Source organism: Notothenia rossii, assembly GCF_949606895.1.
Source record: "Notothenia rossii genome assembly, chromosome: 1".
NCBI classification, from domain to species: Eukaryota; Metazoa; Chordata; class Actinopteri; order Perciformes; family Nototheniidae; genus Notothenia; species Notothenia rossii.
In genome coordinates, this window is record NC_136912.1 from 60,267,018 (window position 1) to 60,292,211 (window position 25,194).

The 25,194-nt window shown below is 41.1% G+C and overlaps 2 protein-coding genes across 8 annotated transcripts in view; one reads left to right on the forward strand and one right to left on the reverse strand.

The window, feature by feature from the left end:
- LOC307042559 (uncharacterized protein) overlaps nt 1-25,194 on the forward strand; it is a 159,003-nt gene that overhangs the window by 30,391 nt on the left and 103,418 nt on the right. The window contains exons 1-2 of one of the 6 annotated variants that reach the window (XR_013809159.1): nt 6-143; nt 469-845. The exons of 3 other annotated variants lie outside the window; for them this stretch is intronic. Coding sequence is in view for 2 of the 3 variants with exons in the window: in XM_079686520.1 (XP_079542646.1) it covers nt 2,165-2,224 (60 nt within the window). In the remaining variant the exon portion in view is untranslated. Of the gene's footprint in view, nt 1-5; nt 144-468; nt 846-2,164; nt 2,787-25,194 lie in introns of those variants that run through there. 2 more of the 6 variants (XM_079686520.1, XM_079686521.1) reach the window with 2 other exon arrangements.
- Nucleotides 19,120-23,689, reverse strand: LOC307018169 (uncharacterized protein). 2 transcript variants are annotated; one of them, XM_079648294.1, is made up of 3 exons: nt 23,534-23,689; nt 23,331-23,427; nt 19,120-20,220 (listed from the first exon to the last, which is right to left on the reverse strand). In XM_079648294.1, exons 1-3 carry the CDS (start codon nt 23,555-23,557, stop codon nt 19,898-19,900), a joined length of 444 nt encoding a protein of 147 aa, XP_079504420.1. In that variant the 5' UTR covers nt 23,558-23,689; the 3' UTR covers nt 19,120-19,897. The 2 variants fall into 2 exon arrangements, with proteins under 2 accessions (XP_079504420.1, XP_079504419.1); XM_079648293.1 differs by lacking the exons at nt 23,331-23,427; nt 23,534-23,689 and adding an exon at nt 22,142-23,102.

Sequence of the window (25,194 nt, forward strand, 5' to 3'; positions counted from 1 at the left end):
GCGACGTTCTACACTCGGTGTTTACAAGAGCTCCCGAAATTGAAAATTACCGATGTTCATCGAATTTGCAGGACGACTAAATCCCCAGCCAGCAAATTGGACAAAGGGTTCAAGTTATGCATCATATATTCATGATTACCAAGGTAAGACAAAATTATAAACGGATTGACTAGTTAACTAGCTAATGCTAATTTAGGCTAATGTCAAATGCAAGCTTTTATTGTACAAATTTGCTATTTAAAATCGCCACGTTTTTCTTACTTTATGCACTCTATCTGATCCTAATTGTTTAAAACGTTAGTGGGCCTGGTTAACTAAAGTTAGACTTGTTATTAGCCACTGTTATGCTACATGGTAGAAAGGTAAGTGCCTAGCATTACATGCTAAGCATTACATTTGTAAGTAACATAGCCATTGTGTTGACGTGAGAAATATATCTAACCCAACACTCTTTTTTTCTTTATTCAGTGTCCAACAAAGACAGTCTGACAGGTCAGGTAAGCGTGAGAGCCTTGTGCTACCCGTCAATGAGGAAGAGTGAGACACCGCACAGTTTGAGTGTAGGCAGGCAGCATTGACACTGTGTTCCCCCCTGTTTATTGAGTTTCAGTTAGTTTCAGTTAGCATTAGTTTACCTTAAGGGAATCTCAACAGTGTCTTACTTCTCCCTGCTTTATCACAACTGATTGGTCAGATATTATTACATTGATTATGGATGTGTACATTGAGGGAAGCAGAAAGTTTGATATAGTGTATTTCTGGTATATTCATTTTAATGTCACCTTATATAGAATGTGTGTTAAACTTGTGATTTCTGCATTGAGTGACTTCTGCCTAGCAGATACCAAGAAGAGGCCCCTAGGGTCTCTCTGTTAATTATCAATAGTCCTTGCAATTAACAGGGGAATTCCCATAGACATTTTCCTTAGATATAATGCAGTTAAAGTCTTGTTAAATTAATGATTCATTTCCTGTAGACCCATAAAAGAGGCCTTGGGAATTAGGCCACACAGTTTGATTTGTTCCTATGGCCATGTGTGAAAGGGGATTGCTACTCAAACTATAACTGTGTGTTTTACTTGATTTCTTTGTTTTTATTATTTCATGTGTGGGTACTGAATGGCTCCAAACATTGTGGAGAAATTAGCTTAAACATGTTTAATTACTCTGTATGAATTAGAGGCAGCTTTTTCAGGACATAGAAGAGAGGGCAGAGGGACAGAAACACACACACACACGCACAAGAGATAACAGCTCAAGTCTCTGGAATGCTGCCGGGAGACTTAGTGTGCGTTAAAAACTGCTGTAAAGTACTACTATTTCACTGTTTGAGAGCAGAGGTAATGTTTTCCTAGTTATTAGTGATATTAAGGTAACTCACATATGATATTTGTATAATCCAACTATATCTTAAAAGATGCCAAAAGTATGTGAAACGAAATGTGCTTTAACAACTGAGGGGGGGAGGATAGGATAGAAACTCTATGCAAGAATGCGGAACAATAAAAACCAGATGGGGCTGTTTTGCTTCAAACTTAAGGCTCTGGCTCGCGCTGATTGGGTACGACAGGCCATGCGTTGGTCTCTCCAAATGAGATGACCTCTGGGGGAAGCATTCACACACCTTCTCCTGTGTTTTTAGTATGAAAGCCTGTGTTTTCCTTTGGTTCGCTCTCTTTTTTCCTCATGCTGTCCAAGGGGTAATACCTCTCCCAGCGAGAGGAACTGGAGCCAGAGTAATCCGGATTACTCCGTGATTGAGATTGTATTTGTGTTGTATATTTTACCATTAAAGCAGATTATTGTTTAACCCTTATCCTGGTGTTTTGACTTTTCCTTCTTTTAAAACAAACTCATAGAGGAACGCGCGGAGCAGAGGTTCTGCCCCAACAAAGTTTGGGGGTTCAAATATATAGTCAAAACTGCTGTAATACAATTTTCAAGGCATCTTAGTTTCCAAAGAAGGTTCATTGTGGTATTGTAGGGAAAGAGGGTAACACCAAGCATTCAGGAATACATGCTTCTTCTAGGATATGGGTAAGTAAAAATAACCAATCATTCTACTCATAATAATAACCTCCTGGCTCATTTACCACAAGTGAGGTTACTAATCACTAGTATTTCTTCTCTCTTTTTTAAATAACGGTTCGTGATTCATCATCAGTGGTGCTCACGCACAACCAGTGAGGAGAGGAGCAGAGATGGAGCCCACAGTAGCAGCTGAATACAGTAGACTGGCAAATGTGAACTACTCCCCTTGTGGCCTTGTCATTCACCCCTCTACCCCCTGGCTTGGTGCCTCCCCTGATGCAGTTGTTTTTGACCCAACAGAATATCCCGAATTTGGCCTTGTTGAATTCAAATGTCCCAAATTATGTCGACTGCAAATATGTGGATGGAAGCTAAAGAAAAGCTATGCATATTACTGGCAAGTACAGGGTCAACTTCTTGTATCTGGGATGCAGTGGTGTGATTTTGTAGTGTGGGCACAGGAGGACTACCTGGTGCAAATAATATACACAGATCCAGAAGTGCAAAGAGCAATCAGAGAAAACGTTGACTTTATTTTTTTTTACACATACATGCCGAAGTACCTGTCATTAAAAAATGAGTGGGCACTGTAGCCATTGTTAACTCTGTAAGCAGTTAGCTGCTAGACCCTGGCTCAGCCGTCATTGTTTTTAGGAGGCAATCCCTCAATCATATGTTCTTAATTTTAAAATGTAGCACCTTCAAAGACTTCATGACAACAAATGTGATTTCAATATTGTATTTGATACACATAATCGTTTCCTCAAATTATTGTATTTTGTAATCAATTGCAACAATTGTTTGTGACATTTCATATATGTAAATAAATATATAATTGTATTTAAAAAAGACAATAAAGTGATCAGTTTTTTTTTTATTAATAGTAAATCATTGCATTTGTCAGAAAAATCATTAACGCATTGTAATTTGCAATTTACCATTTATTCACAAAAAAACACTAGCGTGTGTTAGGCAACACAGGATTACGGTGTGCTCACCCAGCTTAATCACAGCTACCTGCACAGGTGACATCATTTAAATAGTTGCGCCATCGTGTGGTCAAATAATAGTTGGATTAGCTCAGTGGTTCTCAAACTTTTTCTGTCAGGCCCCCCCTTTGGAGAAAAAAAAAAGTCGGGCCCCCCCAAAACGAATAATCAAGCTCAGTGGCGGCGCCAGAGATTTATTTTGGGGGTGCTGTGGGGTAGCTTGACGTTTCATAGAGGGTGCTCAAACATTTAGGGTTTCCCATTAATGTACCGGTCGCTACAGTGGAATTTTCTACTGCAACAATCCCCACGCAAATACACAACGTACCCGCGACTGTTACAATGAAGGCTCAATATTCAGCTCACGGCATATAGGTGTAAGCAGGGATAAAGTGCTATTTTTATAGGTGATGTGTGGACGTCACATAGGGGGGTCCGGGGGCAAGCTTCCCCGGGAAGATTTATTTTTAAATATTGAAGTTAAAAGCATCAATCTGGTGCACTTTGAGAGCGAAAGGAAGAGATCTATGGACACATCTCTCAACACCCATATGAAACAGAAATGTAAACAGATTTACTTTTTCTTGATGGATATTTTACAAATCACCCTTTTAAACTTTATTCTTGTTTTACTGTCATATAGTATTTCATACCTGTTTTTCATTTATTCTCTTATTTTTTTATAACTATAATGATCATATAAACGTGTGCCTCGGAAATAATTATTTACATTAATGGTGACCAAAACATTTGAGACCCACTGAGATAACACTGAGAGAGTCCTTTAGCTCTCAGTCTGACAGGAGAGGACTCTCCTCCACTTTGTTGTTGAAAAAACTCCTTATATCCGTTAGCGTAGCTCGCTAGCACCAGAAGCTAACAACAACGATCTCCAGTACCGGTGCGCGCTCTCTCTCTCTCACGCGCACACAAAATGGCTCGTTCCACACACACACACAGAGCCGAGCTTTAATGAAACAGAGACCCAGACGTAATAGTACTGTACTGCATCATATTATTTTCGAATCAATAATTTTTCAAATTATGATTTTTATTTTATTTTTTATTTTTATATATTTTTATTTTTTTTTATAACCATTTTTCCTCCTGGTCTCTCGCGCCCCCCCTGGCATGCCTCTGCGCCCACCAGGGGGGGCGCGCCCCCAACTTTGAGAACCACTGGATTAGCTGATTCTCTTGTCCATCTTGTCTTATTTCACCCATGTCTTGACCAGTGCTTTGTTCTGATAGTTTGACAGCATACATGCTACTGCAAACAGTTGGTTGATGTTGTAGGCATGGGACAGGAGGATGACCCCATCAAAAAGTTTGTTCTCTTTTATCCTCCTAATGACACGCTCCACATGAACCCTCAGTCTGGCCTGTGTCTCCGTCACCCGATAGGCTTGCATTTGCCTCTGCTTTGACAGAAAAGGTGGGCAGTACACTTTGCATTTGCAGCAATCACTGATCAGGAAGCCCTTATCTACCACCACTGCCATGTTTTCATTCAACTTTGCAGCTATTCCAGACTGTTTGAAAATCTCCTTGTCGCTGACAGAACCACCATACAGACTGGAAACAAATGTCACTGTACCATGTGGGGCTATGCCAACCAGGGCTTTCATAGTGCAGTGACATTTGTATGTAGAATACCTTTCACTTTGGAGGAGGAGTGAGGATGGTGTTTGACACCTCAGCTCTGTGCAATCCAGGATCACCTGTGTGTCTGGGAAATCTTTGAATGCCTCTGGGAGGTGGGCTTGAACTTCTGCAGGTGTAAGCCAGATGCACTGTGACGCCAATAAAGTTGTAAGAAAACTCGTCCATGTTGCAATGATGCGGCTCACAGTGGACTGGTGTATGTTGAAGCGATTTGCAAGGTCCCTCTCTTTCAAACCCACCGACAGGAAGCAGAGAAAAAGAAAGAACTCGTCAATTGGCTGAAGCAGCTGTCTCTGGAAGATAAAAACAAAAAAAGGTTACTATATTAATGTCATGAGTGTAGCACACCATGGGAAAAACATGAAGTTGTTTTAGTTCTCTGATGTATTCAAAAAGGATTGAGTACTTTAGCCTTTTAGCCTACACGAAAGCAATGAAATGTCGAAGAAACATTTTCCCTTCAGTTTGTGTTTAGATTGTGTGTTAAAAGAAACGTAGCCTACCGTTGATGGACGTGCGTAACCACTTCTTCATTCCTCTTGGCAGCTGATATCGCTCTTGTAACACAAACCATTTTATAAATGGAAGGCTCAAACAACCATTTTTTCAAACGTTGAAATGGTATCTTTAATAACACATCGAATCAACATTGATTCTTCACCCTCAACCAAAAATAAAATCCAATGTTGAATTAATGTCTTTTGCTATCTGGTTCAAATGATGAACCAACCACCTGTCCCAAGCTCTCCACCTGAGGAGCCAGTATAGGGACGGCTACAGGACAGTCCGACATCAGACCAGATCCCATCGAAGGAGCAAGTCGAATTACTGCTTCTGGCATTAAAACTCAAATATGGAATAACACACAGAGCTTTAGAGGACGTTATGAAACGTATTAACTTTAGTGGTGGTCCTTCGGTTTGTGGGTCCAAGTACCTGTCCTACAAGTCCTTTGATACAGTTAAAGACGTATTGGAAGTACACTATGTGTGCAAAATCTGCAACCTGAGCATGGAGGAATCTCCTGACACCGTCAAGCACCCAGTCTGTGACCAGGTCATCTCAAAAGTAGATGGACAAAAAGATCAATGCTTTTTATACCTGCCTCTAAAAAGTCAAATACAAAAACTGCTAAAGGACCATCACTTAGGGAAACATTTAGCACACCGGTTTGAGGAGAAGGACCTCTCCATCATCAAAGATGTGTACGATGGACAAATGTATAAAAAACTATCACCGCTTGCTTCACCAGACAACATATCGCTGGCTTTCAGCTGTGATGGCGTGCCGGTGTACAAATCAACTAAAAGCAGCTTGTGGCCAATTCTTTGTAATATAAATGAACTGCCAAACATCTTCGTGGAAAACATGTGATGGTCTGTGGGCTGTGGTTTGGTGCAAACAAACCCAATATGAATACTTACATGAAACCATTTGTCGATGAATGGATTGATTTATATGAAAATGGTCTTGCATGGAAAAGTGATAGTGGGAAAGTGGGTCTCAAGTAAAGTACTTGCTCTTTTCTTGGTGGCAGATTCAGTTGCTCGACCACTTGTTCAGAATTTTAAGCAATTTAATGGAGAGTTTGGATGCTCTTTTTGCATGCAGAAAGGGACTACTGTGTTGAAACACAGGGGGCGTGTAAGGGCATATCCCTATGAAGTTGCAGAGTTGAGGAACCCCTCTCAAACCGAGGATTTGGTAGAACAGGCTCTCTTGGGAAAGCCCACAAATGGAGTGAAAGGGCCTAGTATTTTATCTTGTCTCCCCTATTTTGACATCATTGATGGCTGTGTTCCAGATTATATGCACAGTGTGCTTCTAGGTGTAAGCCTAACCACACTGTGGTTTAATTCCGAAAACTTTCAATCTCCTTGGTACCTAGGACGCTCAATAGGACAGGTAGATGAGATGTTAACTTCAATTAAACCCCCCTGTAATGTTTCCCGTGTTCCCCGCTCACTTACAGAGAGAAAATTCTGGAAAGCACATGAGTGGTCCATGTGGTTGTTTTATTACAGTGTACCAACATTGAAGGGAGTCTTACCTGAGAAATACCTTAAGCACTGGTTCAAGTTGGTTAAGGGGGTCTCTCTTCTGCTTAGTGAGGATGTAACAGCACTGCATTTATCTGAATCTGAGAAGTTGCTAATTGAGTTTGTCAAAGAAATGGAGCTCCTTTATGGGACCAGTAATGTAACTTTCAATGCACACTTGTGCTTTCATCTGTCCAATACTGTGAGGAACTGGGGTCCCCTCTGGGCACAGTCTGCATTTGTGTTTGAGTCATACAGAGTGTTTCTCAGCTAATAATAAAAACCATTTGGTTTCAGATGGCATTGCCATCATTTGCCAAAAAAGCCATGGAGGGAGCTTCTGATGAGTACTTGGCTCTCTTCGAGTCTTTTTCGGATGAGAAAAAAAAAATGCAAGAAGTGAATCTCTCTCATGGTGTTACCTCTCTAGGTGGGCCAAAAATAAATACGATCAAAAAGGATGATTTTCTGGCCTTGAATAGCATCTGTCATGTTGCACGTAGAGTCCCTGTAAGTTATTTTAGGAGAGTTGTTGTGAACAGTGAAATTATTCATTCACAAAACTACATACGTGCTTTCCGTAGAAATTCATATACTGTCATGCTCCATGATCGTGAGGAAAGTATTTTCTCTGTGAAGACGTTCATTGTCTGTGATCTAGGGCAGGGGGATACATGTTATGCAATAGGGCAGTACTACAAAAAAGAAAAACTGGTCTCCTGCTCTCTCCCAAATGGAGCTTTTCCCTCTTCAAACTACCTAACTTCACTCCTTCCACCTTTGAATTCCATGCCGTCACAGTAACCCATCCTATACAATTAACCATTGTTGTTCTCTAACGTCCACCAGGCGCCTTGGGGGACTTCTTGGAGGAGTTAGATAATCTCCTCTCACACATCCCTGAAACTGGCCCTCCCGCTGTACTTCTCGGAGACTTCAACCTCCAGACAGGGAAGATATCTGAACTAACATCTCTGTTAACCACCTTTGCTTTCTCACTGTCTCCATCCCCACCAACTCATAACGCTGGCAATGTCCTTGATCTCATATTCTCAAGGAACTGCACTACTTCTAACCTCTGTAAACCCGCTTCACACATCCGATCACTTCTTCATTTCATTCTCTCTACCCCTTTCCAAACATAACAACCTAATCTCTTCTAATTCTGCACCTGTCCGCCGTAACCTCCGTTCCCTCTCCCCCTCTACCTTTGCCTCATCGGTGCTCTCAGCCCTCCCTTCCTCTGATTCGTTCCAACTCCTGCCTCCAAACTCGGCTGCAGAAACTCTCCTCTCTACTCTCTCATCCTCTCTGGACTCTCTCTGTCCTCTCACATCTCGGCCGGCTCGTCAGTCGCCTCCTGCTCCCTGGCTAAATGACGCCCTGCGTGCTAATAGAACCATCCTTCGGGCAGCAGAGCGGAAATGGTGGAAATCCAAACACCATGACGACCTCCTAACCTATCAGGCTCTCCTCTCCTCTTTCTCTGCTTCCATCTCTCAGGCAAAAAGCACTTTCTTTCAAGATAAGATCCAATCTTCCTATTCCAATCCCCAAAAACTATTTTCTATCTTCTCCACCCTCTTGGACCCCCCCAAAGCCCCTCCCCCCTCCTCCCTTCTGTCAAGCGACTTTGTTAACCACTTTGAAAAAAAGGTTGATGATATTCGCTCTTCTTTTTCTGACTCACCTTTACTCACCGCTGGGTCACCAGACCCACCTTTCACCCACACACTGACCTCCTTCTCCCCTCTCTCTCCAAGTGAGGTTCTTACCCTCATTACCTCTGCCCGTCCTACCACCTGTCCTCTGGACCCTATCCCCTCAAACCTCCTTCCGACTATCGCTCCTGATATTCTACCGTTTCTCACCCATTTCATCAACACTTCTCTAACTTCTGGTCACTTTCCAAACAGTCTCAAGGAGGCAAGAGTAAACCCTCTCCTAAAGAAACCCACTCTCAACCCGTCTGATGTTATAAACTACAGGCCTGTCTCTCTCCTCCCGTTCCTGTCTAAAACACTTGAACGCGCTTCCTTTAAACAACTCTCCTGTTATCTCCATCAGAACAACCTTCTGGATCCGCACCAGTCTGGTTTCAAGGCAGGTCACTCAACAGAAACTGCTCTCCTTGCTGTCTCTGACAAACTGCACACTGCTAAAGCAGCCTCCCTCTCCTCTGTCATCATCCTTCTGGACCTGTCTGCTGCATTCGACACGGTGAACCATCAGATCCTCCTTCGCACTCTCCAAGAACTTGGAGTTTCAGGCCCTGCACTTCCCCTCCTCACCTCATACCTCAAAGACCGCACCTACAGGGTTACTTGGAGAGGGTCCGAGTCCGACCCTTGTCAATTAACTACAGGGGTCCCTCAGGGCTCTGATCTTGGTCCCCTCCTCTTCTCCTTTTACACAAACTCGCTCGGGTCTGTCATTAGCCCGCATGGTTTTTCATACCACTGCTATGCTGACGACACCCAACTAATTCTGTCCTTTCCCCGCTCAGAGACCCAGGTCGTCGCACGCATCTCTGCTTGCCTAGCAGACATCTCTCGGTGGATGTCTGCTCATCACCTCAAGCTCAACCTTGACAAGACTGAACTGCTTTTCCTTCCGGGAAAAGATTGTCCCGCTCTTGACCTAACAATCAACATCGGCACCTCTGTTGTTTCCCCGGCTCAGACTGCAAGGAATCTGGGTGTGGTCCTAGATAACAAACTGTCCTTCACTGCAAACATTGCTGCAACAACCCGCTGCTGCAGATACACGCTTTACAACATCAGGAGGATACGTCCCCAGCTGACCCAGACATCAGCGCAGGTTCTGGTCCAGGCTCTCGTCATCTCACGCCTAGACTACTGCAACTCCCTCCTGGCTGGTCTACCTGCATGTGCCATCCGACCTCTGCAGCTCATCCAGAATGCAGCGGCTCGTCTGGTCTTCAACCTTCCTAAATTCTCCCACACCACGCCGCTCCTCCGCTCCCTTCACTGGCTTCCAGTCACTGCTAGAATCCACTTCAAGACACTGGTACTTGCTTACCATGCTGCGAATGGATCTGGGCCTTCCTACATCCAGGACATGGTTGAACCGTACACCCCAGTACGTGCACTCCGCTCTGCATCGGCCAAACAGCTCGCTGCACCCGCACAGCGAGGGGGACCCAAGTTCCCGTCAGCAAAAACACGTGGGTTTGCTATCCTGGCTCCAAAATGGTGGAATGAGCTCCCCATTGAAATCAGGAAAGCAGAAAGCTTACACATCTTCCGGCGCAAACTGAAAACTCATCTCTTTAGACTCCACTTCGAGCGATTGAATTACTAACAAAGCACTTATATACTAATAAAGGGCTGGCTTTCTAAAGCCAGTTGTGTAGCACTTGAAATGTTTGGCTCTATGAAACCTGATGTACTTATATGATTCTGTTTTCTTCAAGGTTGTATCTTCCTGGTCGAATGCACTTATTGTAAGTCGCTTTGGATAAAAGCGTCAGCTAAATGCAATGTAATGTAATGTAAAAAAACATGACATTTATGGTAAATTTAAGAACCCTGGTTATTTCATCCCTGTGGGAAAACTGCTGGGACATTTAGCTGCTATTCAGGCATCACAGATAAAAGCCAAGTGTTTGTTCATTAAAACTGAGAAGATGAAGGTAGATTTTGTCTTCACATTCATTAACCACAGTGAAATGCTCAAATAGACCGACATGGGGGTTGAACAATCCAAGCATTATTTTTTTTCTTATTTGAAAAAGAAAATCTAAGAGAACTAATTATGGTTATTATAGTTAAACATTTTTGCATTTTCGTTTTGTTTTGACTTTGCTTAAAATTTCAATTATTTTACATGTTTGTGTTTTATTTGATATAATACAGTATGTTTGTTGGGGTGAGATTCAAAATATTCAGGGAAAAGTATTGTGTAAACATCATACAATTTCAACCCATTAAGACCTGAGGGCCCATCCTAAAAATGTCTTTAAATCCTAAGTTTTCTGAAAAAAAAATGTTGCTATATCAGTGGTTCTCAAACTTTTTAATGTCAAGGACCCCCAAAATTGTATATATTTGGCCACCGACCCCATCTCAAAATATTTTGTTCCAGGGACCCCCAGAACCAAATATTTTAGTTAATAAAGCGGCATGAAGTGATGCGATATGAGCTTGCATATCTGCTATTTTTGAATAGCTAAAGTATAAAATATGGCTGAAAATGACAAAGATGCTTTCCTGGTTTTCATGGGTTAAAATTACACTGCAAAAAAGAAAATGGAAACTAGATTTCATATCCCCCCAAAGTGTTATCCATACCAAATAGGACATTTTCTCCATGATATTTCTTTTTCTTTTTTTCCTTTTTTGGTTTTTGTACATGCAGCCATGTTTATTTCAGTTAACTAATCTGTTTGTCTTTTTATTTTAGTTTTATCTTGTTAGTTTCAGTTGGCTATAATGAACTTGGAGCAATGTATTTATACTGTTCATTTAAGGGTATTATAAATTACATAGGATTGAAAACATTTCATTTGGTACAGTACATTTAATACTACCTTTACATTACCTTGCAAAGACCTATATATATGAAGGCATTCTGTATGACATATATGCAAAAAGACAGATATATGAGCTATATATGAGGCATTATGTAGGAGATATATACAAATATATGAACCTGACTTTGGCATATATGTGGAAATATATGAGCTACGTATATATGACACATATCTCCTATTAATCCAGATATATGCACATATATGAACCTGAATATGGCATATATGCAGCATATATTCTGCATATATTTGCCATATATGTTCGTATACTTTCTTTCCGTGTTGGAGGGTGGGCCCTCGCTGAAAGGAAAAACCCTGTATGACTTGAGACGCCCCCTTGATAAATAAATAAAATTATAATGAAACCAGCTGAAATGGATCATGGATCCACCAGGGGGAGCAGTGATTAAAAAGCTGCCACACTGGAACTCATGTGAAATAAACATTTCAAACATTTCAAAGTGTTATCCATACCAAATAGGACATTTTCTCCATGATTTTTCTTTTTCTTTTTTTCCTTTTTGTACATGCAGCCATGTTTATTTCAGTTAACTAATCTGTTTGTCTTTTTATTTTAGTTTTATTTTGTTAGTTTCAGTTGGCTATAATGACCTTGGAGCAATGTGTTTATACTGTTCATTTAAGGGTATTATAAATTACATAGGATTGAAAACATTTCATTTGGTAGAGTACATTTAATACTACCTTTTAGTGAATGTGATTAATGTCAGTGGCTCAAACAAAAAATGTTGCTTCATACAATAAAACATACCGTAATCAAACAATATTGTCTTTATACATTGAATTGTCTTGGGCAATCCGCAAACCTCAATCTGCATTGAATGGAAATAAGTACAATGATTAATTCATGTAGTTATATAGAACTTTGGAATAATATGCACATTACCACATTACCTTGCAAAGACCTATATATATGAAGGCATTCTGTATGACATATATGCAAAAAGACAGATATATGAGCTATATATGAGGCATTATGTAGGAGATATATGCAAATATATGAACCTGACTTTGGCATATATGTGGAAATATATGAGCTACGTATATATGACACAGATCTCCTATTAATCCAGATATATGCACATATATGAACCTGAATATGGCATATATGCAGCATATATGCAGCATATATTTGCCATATATTGGCATATATGTTCGTATACTTTCTTTCCGTGTGGGAGGGTGGCCCCTCGCTGAAAGGAAAAACCCTGTATGACTTGAGACGCCGCCTTGATAAATAAATAAAATTATAATGAAACCAGCTGAAATGGATCATGGATCCACCAGGGGGAGCAGTGATTAAAAAGCTGCCACACTGGAACTCATGTGAAATAAACAGCTGATAGATCTACAGGTATCTGATATAGCGGACTTTTGTTAAGATCCATATGTCACGATAGGACATATTCTATATATATTCTGTGCTAAATAAGAGACATGTAATCATTTACAAAACATCACCATGTTTTTATTGAACAAAATAATGTTGTTTAATCCACGTTGGCATACTACAGCTACAAAACCATCGGTTTGTTTTTTCATCAGGAAATGCAGCCCGGCTCAAACAAACGATTTGTAATCATCATCCTCACGATCATTTAATGCAGGGGTGGGGAACCTTTTTCCTCTCAAGGGCCATTTCAATTTTTACAACATCCTTCGAGGGCCGTACAAATTATTGAACTCAACGTCTGCTTAAAAAACTCAAATCACAGCCCATTCATTTCACGTTTCTTTCATGCTGTGCAAAGAAAAAGCAACGTCTTAATCCAGATATTTGACCATGACCCGCGCATTCATGACCACCAAAACAGAAAGATATGGACACAAGATGTGTGCAAATGTATTTAGTTTCATATCCATGTGGACATGATTTAAGTGGGGGGGGATCTAACCTCATCTAGGGGGGTTTGGGGGCATGCACCACCAGGAAGATTTTTTTTAAATGTTGAAGTTAAAAGCATCAATCTGGTGCACTTTGAGAGCAACATGAAGAGATCTATGGATACATCTCTCAACACCCATATGAAACAGAACTGTAAGCAGATTTTTTTCTTTATGGATATTTTACAAATCACTTCCCTTTTAAACTGTATTCTTGTTTATTAATAACAACTTTTTTTACAGTCATATTAGTATTGTATACCTGTTTACTTTATTCTCTTATTTTTCTATAACTATAATGATCATATAAAGATGTGCCTTTACCTCACTGGTTGGAGAAAAAGCTTCTTATATTCGTTAGCATAGCTAGCTAACCAGATGCTAATAACAACAATGTTATTGACTGTATGATCAGTTTGACAGATGAACAGATCGCCACTGGGCTTTCAACTAAAGACACAGCCACGCAAAAACTGCGGCATGTGTACAGCTCCTTATGGGTATTGCAATTTGTGAAGTCCCGGCCCGGAGCCGCGTTCTGGTGCTCTCCGTTAGAACTACACCCCTGTCAGACGAGACATATACCACGTGATGACACGTTAGGCTCGTGTTGTGTTCAAGGACCCTGACCTTGGCCAGGAAAAACAAGCTTGTCTAATTATTTTGCGGTTTAGATTTCTTGAAGTTTTTTCTTTTTTGCGTGTGTTTATAAATTACCTCGAAGGCCGTACCAAATGGTCTCGCGGGCCGTATACGAACCGGAGGCCGGAGGTTCCCCACCCCTGATTTAATGTATCATATGTTCGCCAAATTGACATGAAAGCACTAATAAATGTGGTTTAATCCACGTGAGTTTAAAACTACAAAACAAATCGGTTTGTTTTTATATCACATCCGACGGGAGGAAATGCATCTCGGCTCTCACTACCGATTTTTAATCATAATTTAATCATCATCTTCACGATCATTTATGTTTATGTTCACCGAATTGACATGAAAGCACTGACAAATATGAATATACTGTAGTCAACTTCATTAAAACGTTATTAACTTGCCCAAACCCAGTAATTCACTAAAAAAGGTTTATTTTTAATGAAGCCTCGTCATCTCACCATGGGCTATAATATTATACTATTGTTAATAGTTTACTGTATTATTAGTGTTTAATATTACTGCTATAACAATCACACATTGAGTTCATTGTTGTGCAATGTTAAAATCAGACCGTTGTTTTTTTTTTCTGAATGAAACAGCAGCTTTCCCCGATCTCTCTTCTCCAGCAGTAAAGTTAACTGTAGGTTTGGGTTTGCATATTTATGCAGTGATCTGTCTCTTCCTCTCTCCCACATACAGCTGATTGCTGTCAGACCGGACCATAGCTGTAAAGGGGTGTCTAGTTCCCCCTCGACACATAGACTGATTCTTTTTTTGTCCAGATTGGCTTAGAACTTTCGCGACCGCAAACATTTTTAAACAAACAAACATTGGCCATACTGTTCACCAGCCCCCACCCCCCTCTGAGTGACAAGCTTACAGTTTGCTGTCTTTGTGTATTGCAACCAGGGAGAGCAGTAGCCACAATGGAACTCATATGAAATAAACAGCTGATTCCTCACACACACACGCTTGTTGTTTCTATGCATTAAATAGTGAGCAACATGCCTCTGGTTAATTATTATATAATGTATTTTCTCCATAAAAGCTGGGTTGAAAGCAATACAGGAGGTGAAAAGAACTATATTGTAGAATACAGAAGAATTGTGATGACGTGGCTTTATCTGAAAACTGACAGCATAATTACATTCATGGCCCGGGAGACAAATATTTATTTAGCTATGTTTTAAATAATTTGAAATAAAAGGCTGGAGTGTTTCTTGCTCTGCAAGGTACAACAAGTGGGATTTATATTGTATTACTATACTGTAGCATATAGTTTTTGATTCCAACCTTGGTAACAAAGAATATGTTTCTCTGTTGTCCATTGTTTATAAAGCATAAAACAACACCACCAGAGCGCGGTGCAAAGTATCTAGACAGAATATGGCGCTGGGTTTACAGTAGTTGTTGTTCTTATTATAGCCTACATCAATGTAGTCTGCTGTATAGAAAACTGTAGTTTCCCCACAGCAGCGGACGCACTTTCATGACGTCCGCTGGCGCATCATAAATACGTTGATAGTGTAAGTGCAGTCGGATTCTCAAAGCACTGCAGTCTCTTCTCCTAAGTCCCTTTGAATTCTCCTATCCACTATTCACTATTAACCCTGAAAGGGTCTGTCGGCCATCATCGGTGTGACAAAGCTCTACCATCCCCCTCTGTTTGTTTCAAATAATTGCCATGGGAGACTTTTGTCACATTCCGATGGGCAATCAGAATTACATGCAGGGCAGCATTGCCGGTCTGAAAGGGTCTCAATCATTTAATTAAAGTTTTAAAAACAGTGACAGGTTAATCATCTGAAAGTCAAATTAATCATTATGTTATTAGTATTAAATACATATAAGTATTTGTAGAACTTGATTTATTGATGCATAAATGTGTTCATCCATTCAATGTGGCATCTGCTATAACGGGGTTAATGTATGATATTACTTAATAATACAACACATTACTGTATAATACATGATAATGTATGAGTTGATTTACTTCGATCTACTGTACTGTGTACACCACAACAATATTACAAAAAATATACTGCACATTAAAGCAAACTATTGTAACGGTAAAAGTATGAGCATAAAAAATATAGAAGTGTAAACATTTACATTATTATTATGATTATTTAATATATAAAGACTATATATTATTGAATTACAATTAAGATAATAATATTAGATATACTTTATTTTATCTAAAATATTGATGTTTTTTCGTTATATTAGCCTGTGAAAACCATAACAAATAAGTGATTAAATGTTACAGTATTCAGCAAACACAACTGCAGAGCTGCAAACATTGCAAACAAACTAAGGTCTACCACACAAAGTTGTCTTTGTGTATTTGTGAATGATGCGCCATCTCATGGTTAAATCCTGAAAATGAACAAATGGGGAAATTTGGCAACACACTCTTAGGAAATAGTGGGAGGGCTTTCATTTCCCAGCCACTGGGATCCACTGGGTTTTTGGTTGGAATCCACTGGGTGGAGTCCTATCTGGAGTGCTACATCTGTATGAATTAATGTCCGTGACTCTCACAGTATCTGCTATCTGCGCTCAGAGAGCTGTGCCTTTTACGCACCGCCTTCACTGTGTGTTCGGTGTATGTGTGTCCGACACCGGCATTCGTTTTAAAATTACCATTTACAGTAATTTACACACATCTGGCTAACTCCATAGGTATATGTGTATTCCCAAGTGAAAGAAGTTTGTTTAATCTTAATCACGATGGAGTGCTCAGTCCTGTCGGAGTGCACCGGAACAAACAACACTATCATAATATCTTCTGAAAACAAATGCCCACACATATACATACACCTTGGCGACCGGACATCTTCTTCATAAAACTAATATGGCGGAATAATCGGGCAGTTCGATGTGTCTAACCATAAGAAAGTATCTTGTGCGCACAAGAAAGTATATCGTGCGCACAAGATACTTTTTTGTTTGTTTTCATGACCCTTTAGGGCAGGGGTGGGGAACCTCCAGCCGTATACGGTCCGCGAGATCATTTGATACGGCCCTCGAGGTAATTTAAACACACGCAAAAATTGCAGTACACAAGGAGCCGTACACATGCCGCAGTTTTTGCGTGGGTGTCTCTTTAGTTGTAAGCCCAGTGGCGATCTGTTCATCTGTCATACTGATCACACAATAACGCCATCGAAAATAATATGCTACATTACAGTAGAACTACTTCTGGGTCTTTTTGTGTCACTCTGTGTGTGTGGCACAAGCATATTTTGTGTGAGTGAACGAGAGAGAGAGAGAGTGGTACCGGGGGGGATTGTTGTTGTAATTATTAGAAAAAAGCTTTCTACTGCTGTTTCTAAACGCAGGGGCGCCATAAGAGGGTGAAAAGTTAGGACGATTCTAAGGGCCCGTGACTGACGAGGGCCCCAAAATGTTTAGAACATTAAGAAAAGAAATGTAAGTAACCTTTCATCAATTCTCAATAATTAACATTAATAGAACGTTATATTGATAAAGTACTCACTAAACTTACGATTCATTTAACTTATTTTCTTCCAAAAGTTAATTATCCAAAGCCTCTGTACACCCCCTTCTATTTACATGTAATGGTTTGGTCCTGCCTCCAAACGCGGTGCGGCACCTGCACTTGCAGAGTGAAAGCATGTGAGGAGGGATGCTAGTACTTAGCCTACGTACGTGTGTTGTACCATGTCTCAACGACTCAAAAAGTCAGGCTCTAAGAAAAGAAGAGAAAGGAGAGAAAGACAAGAGAGAGGGACTAAAGGGCGACAATATGTCACCCAGTTTTTCACAAGAAAAGGTGTGGTCCATGAGTGGTGGAAATTATTCTGTTAGCTAATGTTTTGTTTTTACTAAGCTGACATTAAGTACTGTTAATATCTTTACAGAAAATTCAGAGGTTTCTCATTTCACTGCTCTTTTAGCTGACATTTAAAGGTAGGGTAGGTAATAAACTTCAGAAAAACTTTTTGTTATATTCCATGGAATGCTCTTAACATCCTGATAGAATTGAATACATTAAATGCTTTGACAATAAATACATACTAACATTTCATCTGTGGAAGCCGTGGCGCTGTAAAAAGCACGACCAATCATCTGAGCCGGCCCGGCTAAAATAACTGGATGATTTCAAACTTATCTCGTGCCCTCATTGGTCATGTGCGCGTTCGTGTGTGTTGGAGGAGGGGCTCTGTGAGGAAGTCTGAAGGAGGGGGCAGATTTTTTTCGGTTGTGTACTTCCAGATTCTAGCGCACTCGAGCTGGTTTCTCCATTCCTACCTCCCTACCTTTAATAAATGCAGGCACATTTTTAGCGCCTATTCATACTAAATCAGTTGTCCCTCCCCCTGGTTCCAGGACCAACAGATCCATCTCTAAGCTCAGCAACCCTGTCCCCCCATAATGCTGAACCTGAACCAGCTTTTCTCCCAACTGAAGGAGGTGAGCAGCATTGTGTTGAATGACATGCCACTTAACACATTTGAAGGGAGACTGGAATACAAAAAAAAAAATATATATATATATATCAAAACAAAAAGCTAACATCTAATTTTAATTATACATTCATTTCAAACAAAGTATTTTTCCCACATAGCCAATGATCTATTATAAAACAACTGCTTTTAGTCTATTTGGATGATGGACAGTTTGAAGCGTTGAGTGAGTCTTTATTAGGTAAACTACATGTTAATCACCAACATTTTGGTTATGATAATACTAATGTTATTATATTAAAGCAGGTTGGCGAACCTCCGGCCCTCGGGCCGTATACGGACCGCTAGACCATTTGGTACGGCTCTCGAGGTAATTTATAAACAAAGTGGCCTGTGCCTGGTGGTGGGGCCCAAATGTGATATATTTTCATGGGGCCCAAAATCCCTGGCGGCAACCCTGCCGACTACAACCCTGCTTTCTATCAAGCCATTTACAACGGCATATCAACGGAGGCTCCACAACCTTTCTCCGCCAGATCGTCAAGTATCAGCCGTATCTCGCGTCTCCCCTCCGGTACACAGCACCGTAATCTGACGTAGTGTGGAGTTGCATTAGGTAACGCGAGATACGGCTGATACTTGCGCATTAGTTTCTGTTATGCATCAGTATCAACAGTGCTGCCAGTAACGTTACTATATTATCAATACTACTTTAGTTATAGCCTGATATATGATTGCTAACTTTACAATGTTGTGATGTGACGTTAGCTAACATTAAATGTAGCTAACGCCGGTATTACGTTCCCTTCTGAGCTATGGGAATCAGAGGGAAGCAACACAACCAGAGTGGAATTGGTATAATTATAAGCGGTTTATTTTAAATAGCAGCGGTAAACAAAATGGCAGGCAAGCAGCCTGGAACAAACATAATGCCACAACACCGGTTTAACTAACAAACAAAGAGGCCACAAGGGCGCAAGTTTAAATAGGCAACCAAACTAAGAGAGGACTCTAAAAAGGGAGCCTGTGTACACAAAGAAAATAGGTAATAATAACAACGAAAACCCTCACTATCAAAGTGGTACAATCTAACTAAGGGAAGCTGTAAGGAAACACAGCTGAGATAACTATTACACAAAACTAACCACACACGAGTTAACCCCTGTTAACAGAACAAACACTAAGACCACACACGTTAACCACAGAATGACGAACAAATAGCGAGAGGCGTCTGTTCCTCAACAGAGCCTCCAGAGTGATGACAGTCCGCGGCCTATGTACTCCTCCCCAGCAGGTGTGCGCCGGCTGTGCGCTGCGATTGGCTGTCGTCGATCCAATAACCCTCTTCAGAGGCGGACCAGTAGATGACAGCCAATGACGTCAGGGCAACCACACAGCTCATTTACATATCACACACACAGCTGGAAACACTCACAGGGAGATTAATGAGGAGACAGAAATAGCAGCCGTAACACTCCCCCCCCTTAAAACACAAACCCACAGGTTTTGAACTAAACACACTAACAAACTCCTAAGAACACACATTCTAACATCACAAACTCAACCTAACACACTAACATCACAAACTCAACCTGAACAAAGCATCGACCAACACATTCTCTGAGCCCTTTAATGACGGTTGTCTACTGTGGTAGTCCGCACAATCGGAGCCCATTGCAGGAGACGCTGGTTGTGCTTGGACACGCTGGGGCAGAATATGAATGGATCGTAACATGTACACATCACAATTGGCCAAAGGCTGGGTCCAACATCAATCTTAACATGTTGTAGAGCCAACACTAACACTAAGATCCGATACACGAGCTGACACTCTCGGGTTACCGGGAGCGTCGAGAAGTCTAGCAGCTTGTCTGAGCCGGCGTGTTGCGCCGGTCTCGCGTCATCCTCACGAGGAGCCACAATTTCTGGCTTCTCCTCGGACACAGCTTCATCTGAAAGCACAGGCACAATCACAGGATCAGATAATGAAACATCAGGGTCACGTTTACTTGCCTGTGCGCGTGTAGCCAGGCCAATGCCTTTAGGCGGGGACATAGCCGTGGGAACATGTTTCAAATGGGGGGTGCTGTGGGGATGACACCAGGGCTGGTTCTGACCAATGTGCTGCCCTATCGGCAATATTTTAGCTGGCAATGAAAAACCTCTACAAAAGACCAATACACTATGAAAAGAGAAACCTATTGACATGGTGGACAGCTTATATAAAAAGGCTTCAAATGTATTTAGTATTATAACATGTTTTAATTGGGGGGTGGACTTCACATCCTTTAGGGGGTACGGGGGTGCCCCCCCGGGAAGATTTTTTTAACATTTTAAAGTAAAATGCTTCAATCTGTTGCACTTTGAGCGCCCAATTACTAGACACTGATCTAGGGGGTACAACTCAAAACACCCATATGAAAAAGATCGGTTTGCATTTTATTAATCAAATAAGTATGTGAACATTTTCAATAACCTACCATAGCCAATAACAAATAAATGTAACTTATTTTATTTTTGTTGTTCATTCATATCTTATTTTACCAGTTAACATTTATTTATTTATGCATATTTTTAAATCTCTCCAACTTTAAACAATATTTTTGGTTTACTGTCCTATAGTAGGCTATACATTGGAATGATTTCAAACCTGTTTCTATTTATCCTTATAATTATAAAGTTGGGCCTTGGAAATATTTGTTTATATAATTGTGATCAATACGTTTGAGACTCACTGAGATAATTTAGACTAAAGTGAACTATCTAAGCCCTCAGAGTCCTTTACCTCACTGAACCTCTCAGTCTGACAGGACAGAACTCTCCCTCCACATTATTGTAGAAACAGCTTCTTATATCCGTTAGTGCAGCAGAAGCTAACAACAATCCCCGCCGGTACCGGTGCACCCCCTCTCTCTATCTCTCTCACTTTGGCTGTGAGCTGCGGGCGCCTGATAAGCCAACATCCCCCACTTTCATCACTACAGCGCCCAGCATACAGGGCAAATGGAAAATGTAACCGGGGTGAAAAGGGTGTTATCTTTATTTAATTATGAATGTTGTTACATCAAGGCTGAAAATTCATTTTTTTGGTATTATATTAGTATTATATCTTGTAGAAGTGCAGATCCCCTGTCCTCCACCAGGGGGTGCTGCAGCACCCTCAGCACCCCTACTTCCCACGGCCCTGGGCGGGGATATATTCTGCCGCTGTTCCTTACGTTTCAGAGCTGCACAGTTGGCAATGACATGTCCAGGTTTATGACAGTAAAACACTCTCTTTTCTCTGCTTACATTATACACATTTGGTGGCTGAGTAAATGGTGCGGCTGACACACCGCGGGATCTCTTAGTAGAGACAGAAGAAAACACAGTTTTATGCGTCAGCACATACTCATCAGCTAACACAGCGGCAGCAGAGAGAGAGTTTACCCTTTGTTCGTTCACGTACTCAGCAATGCGATCAGGCAAACACTTCTTAAACTCCTCCAACATGATTAATTCCCTCAAAGAAGAATAATCCGTAGCTTTACCTGAGGCAATCCACTTATCAACCCACATCCCTTTTACTCTGGCAAACTCCACATGAGTTTGGTTAGGATCCTTCCTAAGGTCTCTAAACTTTTGTCTGTAAGCTTCAGGAACGAGTTCGTATACTCTGAGGATGGCAACCTTCACCAAGGCGTAATCTAGACTGTCCTCCAACGTAAGAGCTGCAACTGCTCCCTGAGCTTTTCCAAATAATTTGCACGTTACCATCGGCGCCCAAACTTCAGCCGGCCACTGCAGCGCTGTAGCAATGCGCTCGAATGCGCTAAAATAGGCATTCACCTCAGTCTCACGGAATGTTGGCACTAACGAAAGATTGTTACTCACGTCAAAGGCAGGTGGAGGAGGTGGAAATGGCAAGTTTCTTCCGGCAGAGTCAAAAGCACCGGATGCACACAGTTGGGAGTCTAGCTCCAGCTGACGGATCCGGACTTCCTTATCTGCCTCAATTTCTAGTTTCCGCACCTCTAGCTGTAACTGCCTGCTCCGTTCTTTATCCGCCGCCTCCAGCTGGAGACGGACGAGACGGACCTTCAGTTTACTCCCTTCCCGGGAATCAGGACTACCAGGAGACTGTGGACTATAGCGAGGCGGCGCAGACGGTGCTTTCCACTGCTCGCTCCCCTCGCTGTCACTACCCTCTCCTTTAGCACGGACATTTGGCACAGTGAGCTCAGCTTGTGCAGGCAGCACCAGAAACTCAAAAGTTGCCATACTCAGCTAAAACTGCACACAACCTTACCAAATTGTTTTTAGCTGTACACAACCACTTATAACCCCAGGAAAGTAGTTAATATCCCGGACGAGTCCCCATGTATTACGTTCCCATCTGAGCTAGGGGAATCAGAGGGAAGCAACTCAACCAGAGTGGAATTGGTATAATTATAAGCGGTTTATTTTAAATAGCAGCGGTAAACAAAATGGCAGGCAAGCACCCTGGAACAAACATAATGCCATAACACCGGTTTAACTAACAAACAAAGAGGCCACAAGTTTAAATAGGCAACCAAACTAAGACAGGACTCTAAAAAGGGAGCCTGTGTACAAAGAAAATAGGTAGGCCTACTAATAATAACAACGAAAACCCTCACTATCAAAGTGGTACAATCTAACTAAGAGGAAGCTGTAAGGAAACACAGCTGAGGTAACTATTACACAAAACTAACCACACACGAGTTAACCCCTGTTAACAGAACAAACACTAAGACCACACAAGTTAACCACAGAATTACGAACAAATAGCGAGAGGCGTCTGTTCCTCAACAGAGCCTCCAGAGTGATGACAGTCCGCGGCCTTTGTACTCCTCCCCAGCAGGTGTGCGCCGGCTGTGCGCTGCGATTGGCTGTCGTCGATCCAATCATCCTCTTCAGAGGCGGACCAGGAGATGACAGCCAATGACGTCAGGGCAACCACACAGATCATTTACATATCACACACACACGCACACAGCTGGAAACACTCACAGGCAGATTAATGAGCAGACAGAAATAGCAGCCGTAACAGCCGGTCACTCACCAAGACAGCTGCTCTGTTCTCCACTGGTTCTCCACACACCAAAGCTCCATTTCTCTCCGATGGCCGTTATTTTTTCTAATCCTTGGCTGCTCCTGGTCTGTTGGACGCATAGCAGGCTCATAATTATAATCATATGCATTCGAATATATATTTTCAACCTCTTCTGTATCAAAACTAGCATTCTGATCCATGTTTATTCATACGTTAGACAGGCCGCTCTCCCCCATGTTACGTCCAACTTGATCTCACCAGAATGCGTGACTCCTCCACGACTCCTTAACACCGCATTGCGTGGTGGAGTCACGGAATCTTTTATATTTGCGTGTCGGCACCACGCAAACAACCCCAATGTAAAGTGAATGAGGCTCCTTTATCGTGGTGCACACACGGATTTCTACAACGTCCTGCAGTGAGCTTTTTATTCTATAAAACGTTTTAAAAATCTACTTTATAGCTTGTAGTAACTCACGGGAGGCTTCTTTTATTTTATTTGTATTCATAATAATTTTTATTTTTCGTCAGAATGTATTATGGTGCATTATTTACCAATGTTTGTTCTCAAAAACCGTGCATTTTTTATTAAATTAGTTATTTTTTAAGGAAGGCCAGAGCTTCAGCTGTGTCAAATTGATTGTTCCCTTGTTATTTAAAAGACAATTACATTCATATTTGATCATTAATAGTAATAATAATAATAATTTATAACAACGATAAACCAGCAGAAGATGCCGTAGTTACCACGGCAACGTTATGTCACGCTTGACGGCAGTGACGTAGCCACGTGACGTTGCCCACGATCACGTCACTTTCATTCATTTCATCTCACAACGGACTACAGTAAGTATCTAAAATCAAGGAGAGTTTATTTCTTTAAAACACGAAATGATATTGCTTTTATTTATTCCACTGTAGCACAGTCTCTATAGCGTTTCATTCCTGGATATTATGTTGAGTTTTGTAGTGTGTTTAGCTTTTACAATAGGCTACGCGCAAGCTAGCGGCCACGTTCAGTTCGCCTCCGGCTTTCCGGTCAAAGTTTGTAGCTGGATAGCATTCATAGCCGTGGGAACATGCTTCAAATGGGGGGTGCTGTGGGGATGACACCAGGGCTGGTTCTGACCAATGTGCTGCCCTATAAGGCAATATTTTAGCTGGCAATGAAAAACCTCTACAAAAGACCACTACACTGCAAAAAGAGAAATATATTGACATGTTGGACAGCTTATATAACAAGGCTTCAAATTGATTATATATTATAACATGTTTTAATTGGAGGGATGGACTTCACATCCTCTAGGGGGGTCCGGGGGTATCCCCCCCGGGAAGATTTTTTAAACATTTTAAAGTAAAATGCTTCAATTTGGTGCACTTTGAGCGCCTTTAGAGACTGATAGGGGGTACAACTCTAAACACCCATATGAAAAAGATCGGTTTGCATTTTATCAATCAAATGAGCAGGTATGTGAACATTTCCAATAACCTACCATAGCCAATAACAAATACATGTAACTTATTTTATTTGTGTTGTTCATTCATATCTTATTTTACAAGTTAACATTTATTTATTTATGTATATTTTAAAATCTCTCCAGTTTTAAACGATATTTTTGGTTTAATGTCCTATAGTATACATTGGAATGATTTCAAACCTGTTTTTATTTATCCTAATAATTATAAAGGTGTGCCTTGGAAATATTTGTTTACATAAATTGTGATCAAAACGTTTGAGACCCACTGAGATAACTTAGACTAAAGTGAACTATCTAAGCCCTCAGAGTCCTTTACCTCACTGAGCCTCTCAGTCTGACAGGAGAGGACTCTCCCTCCACATTATTGTAGAAACAGCTTCTTATATCCGTTAGCG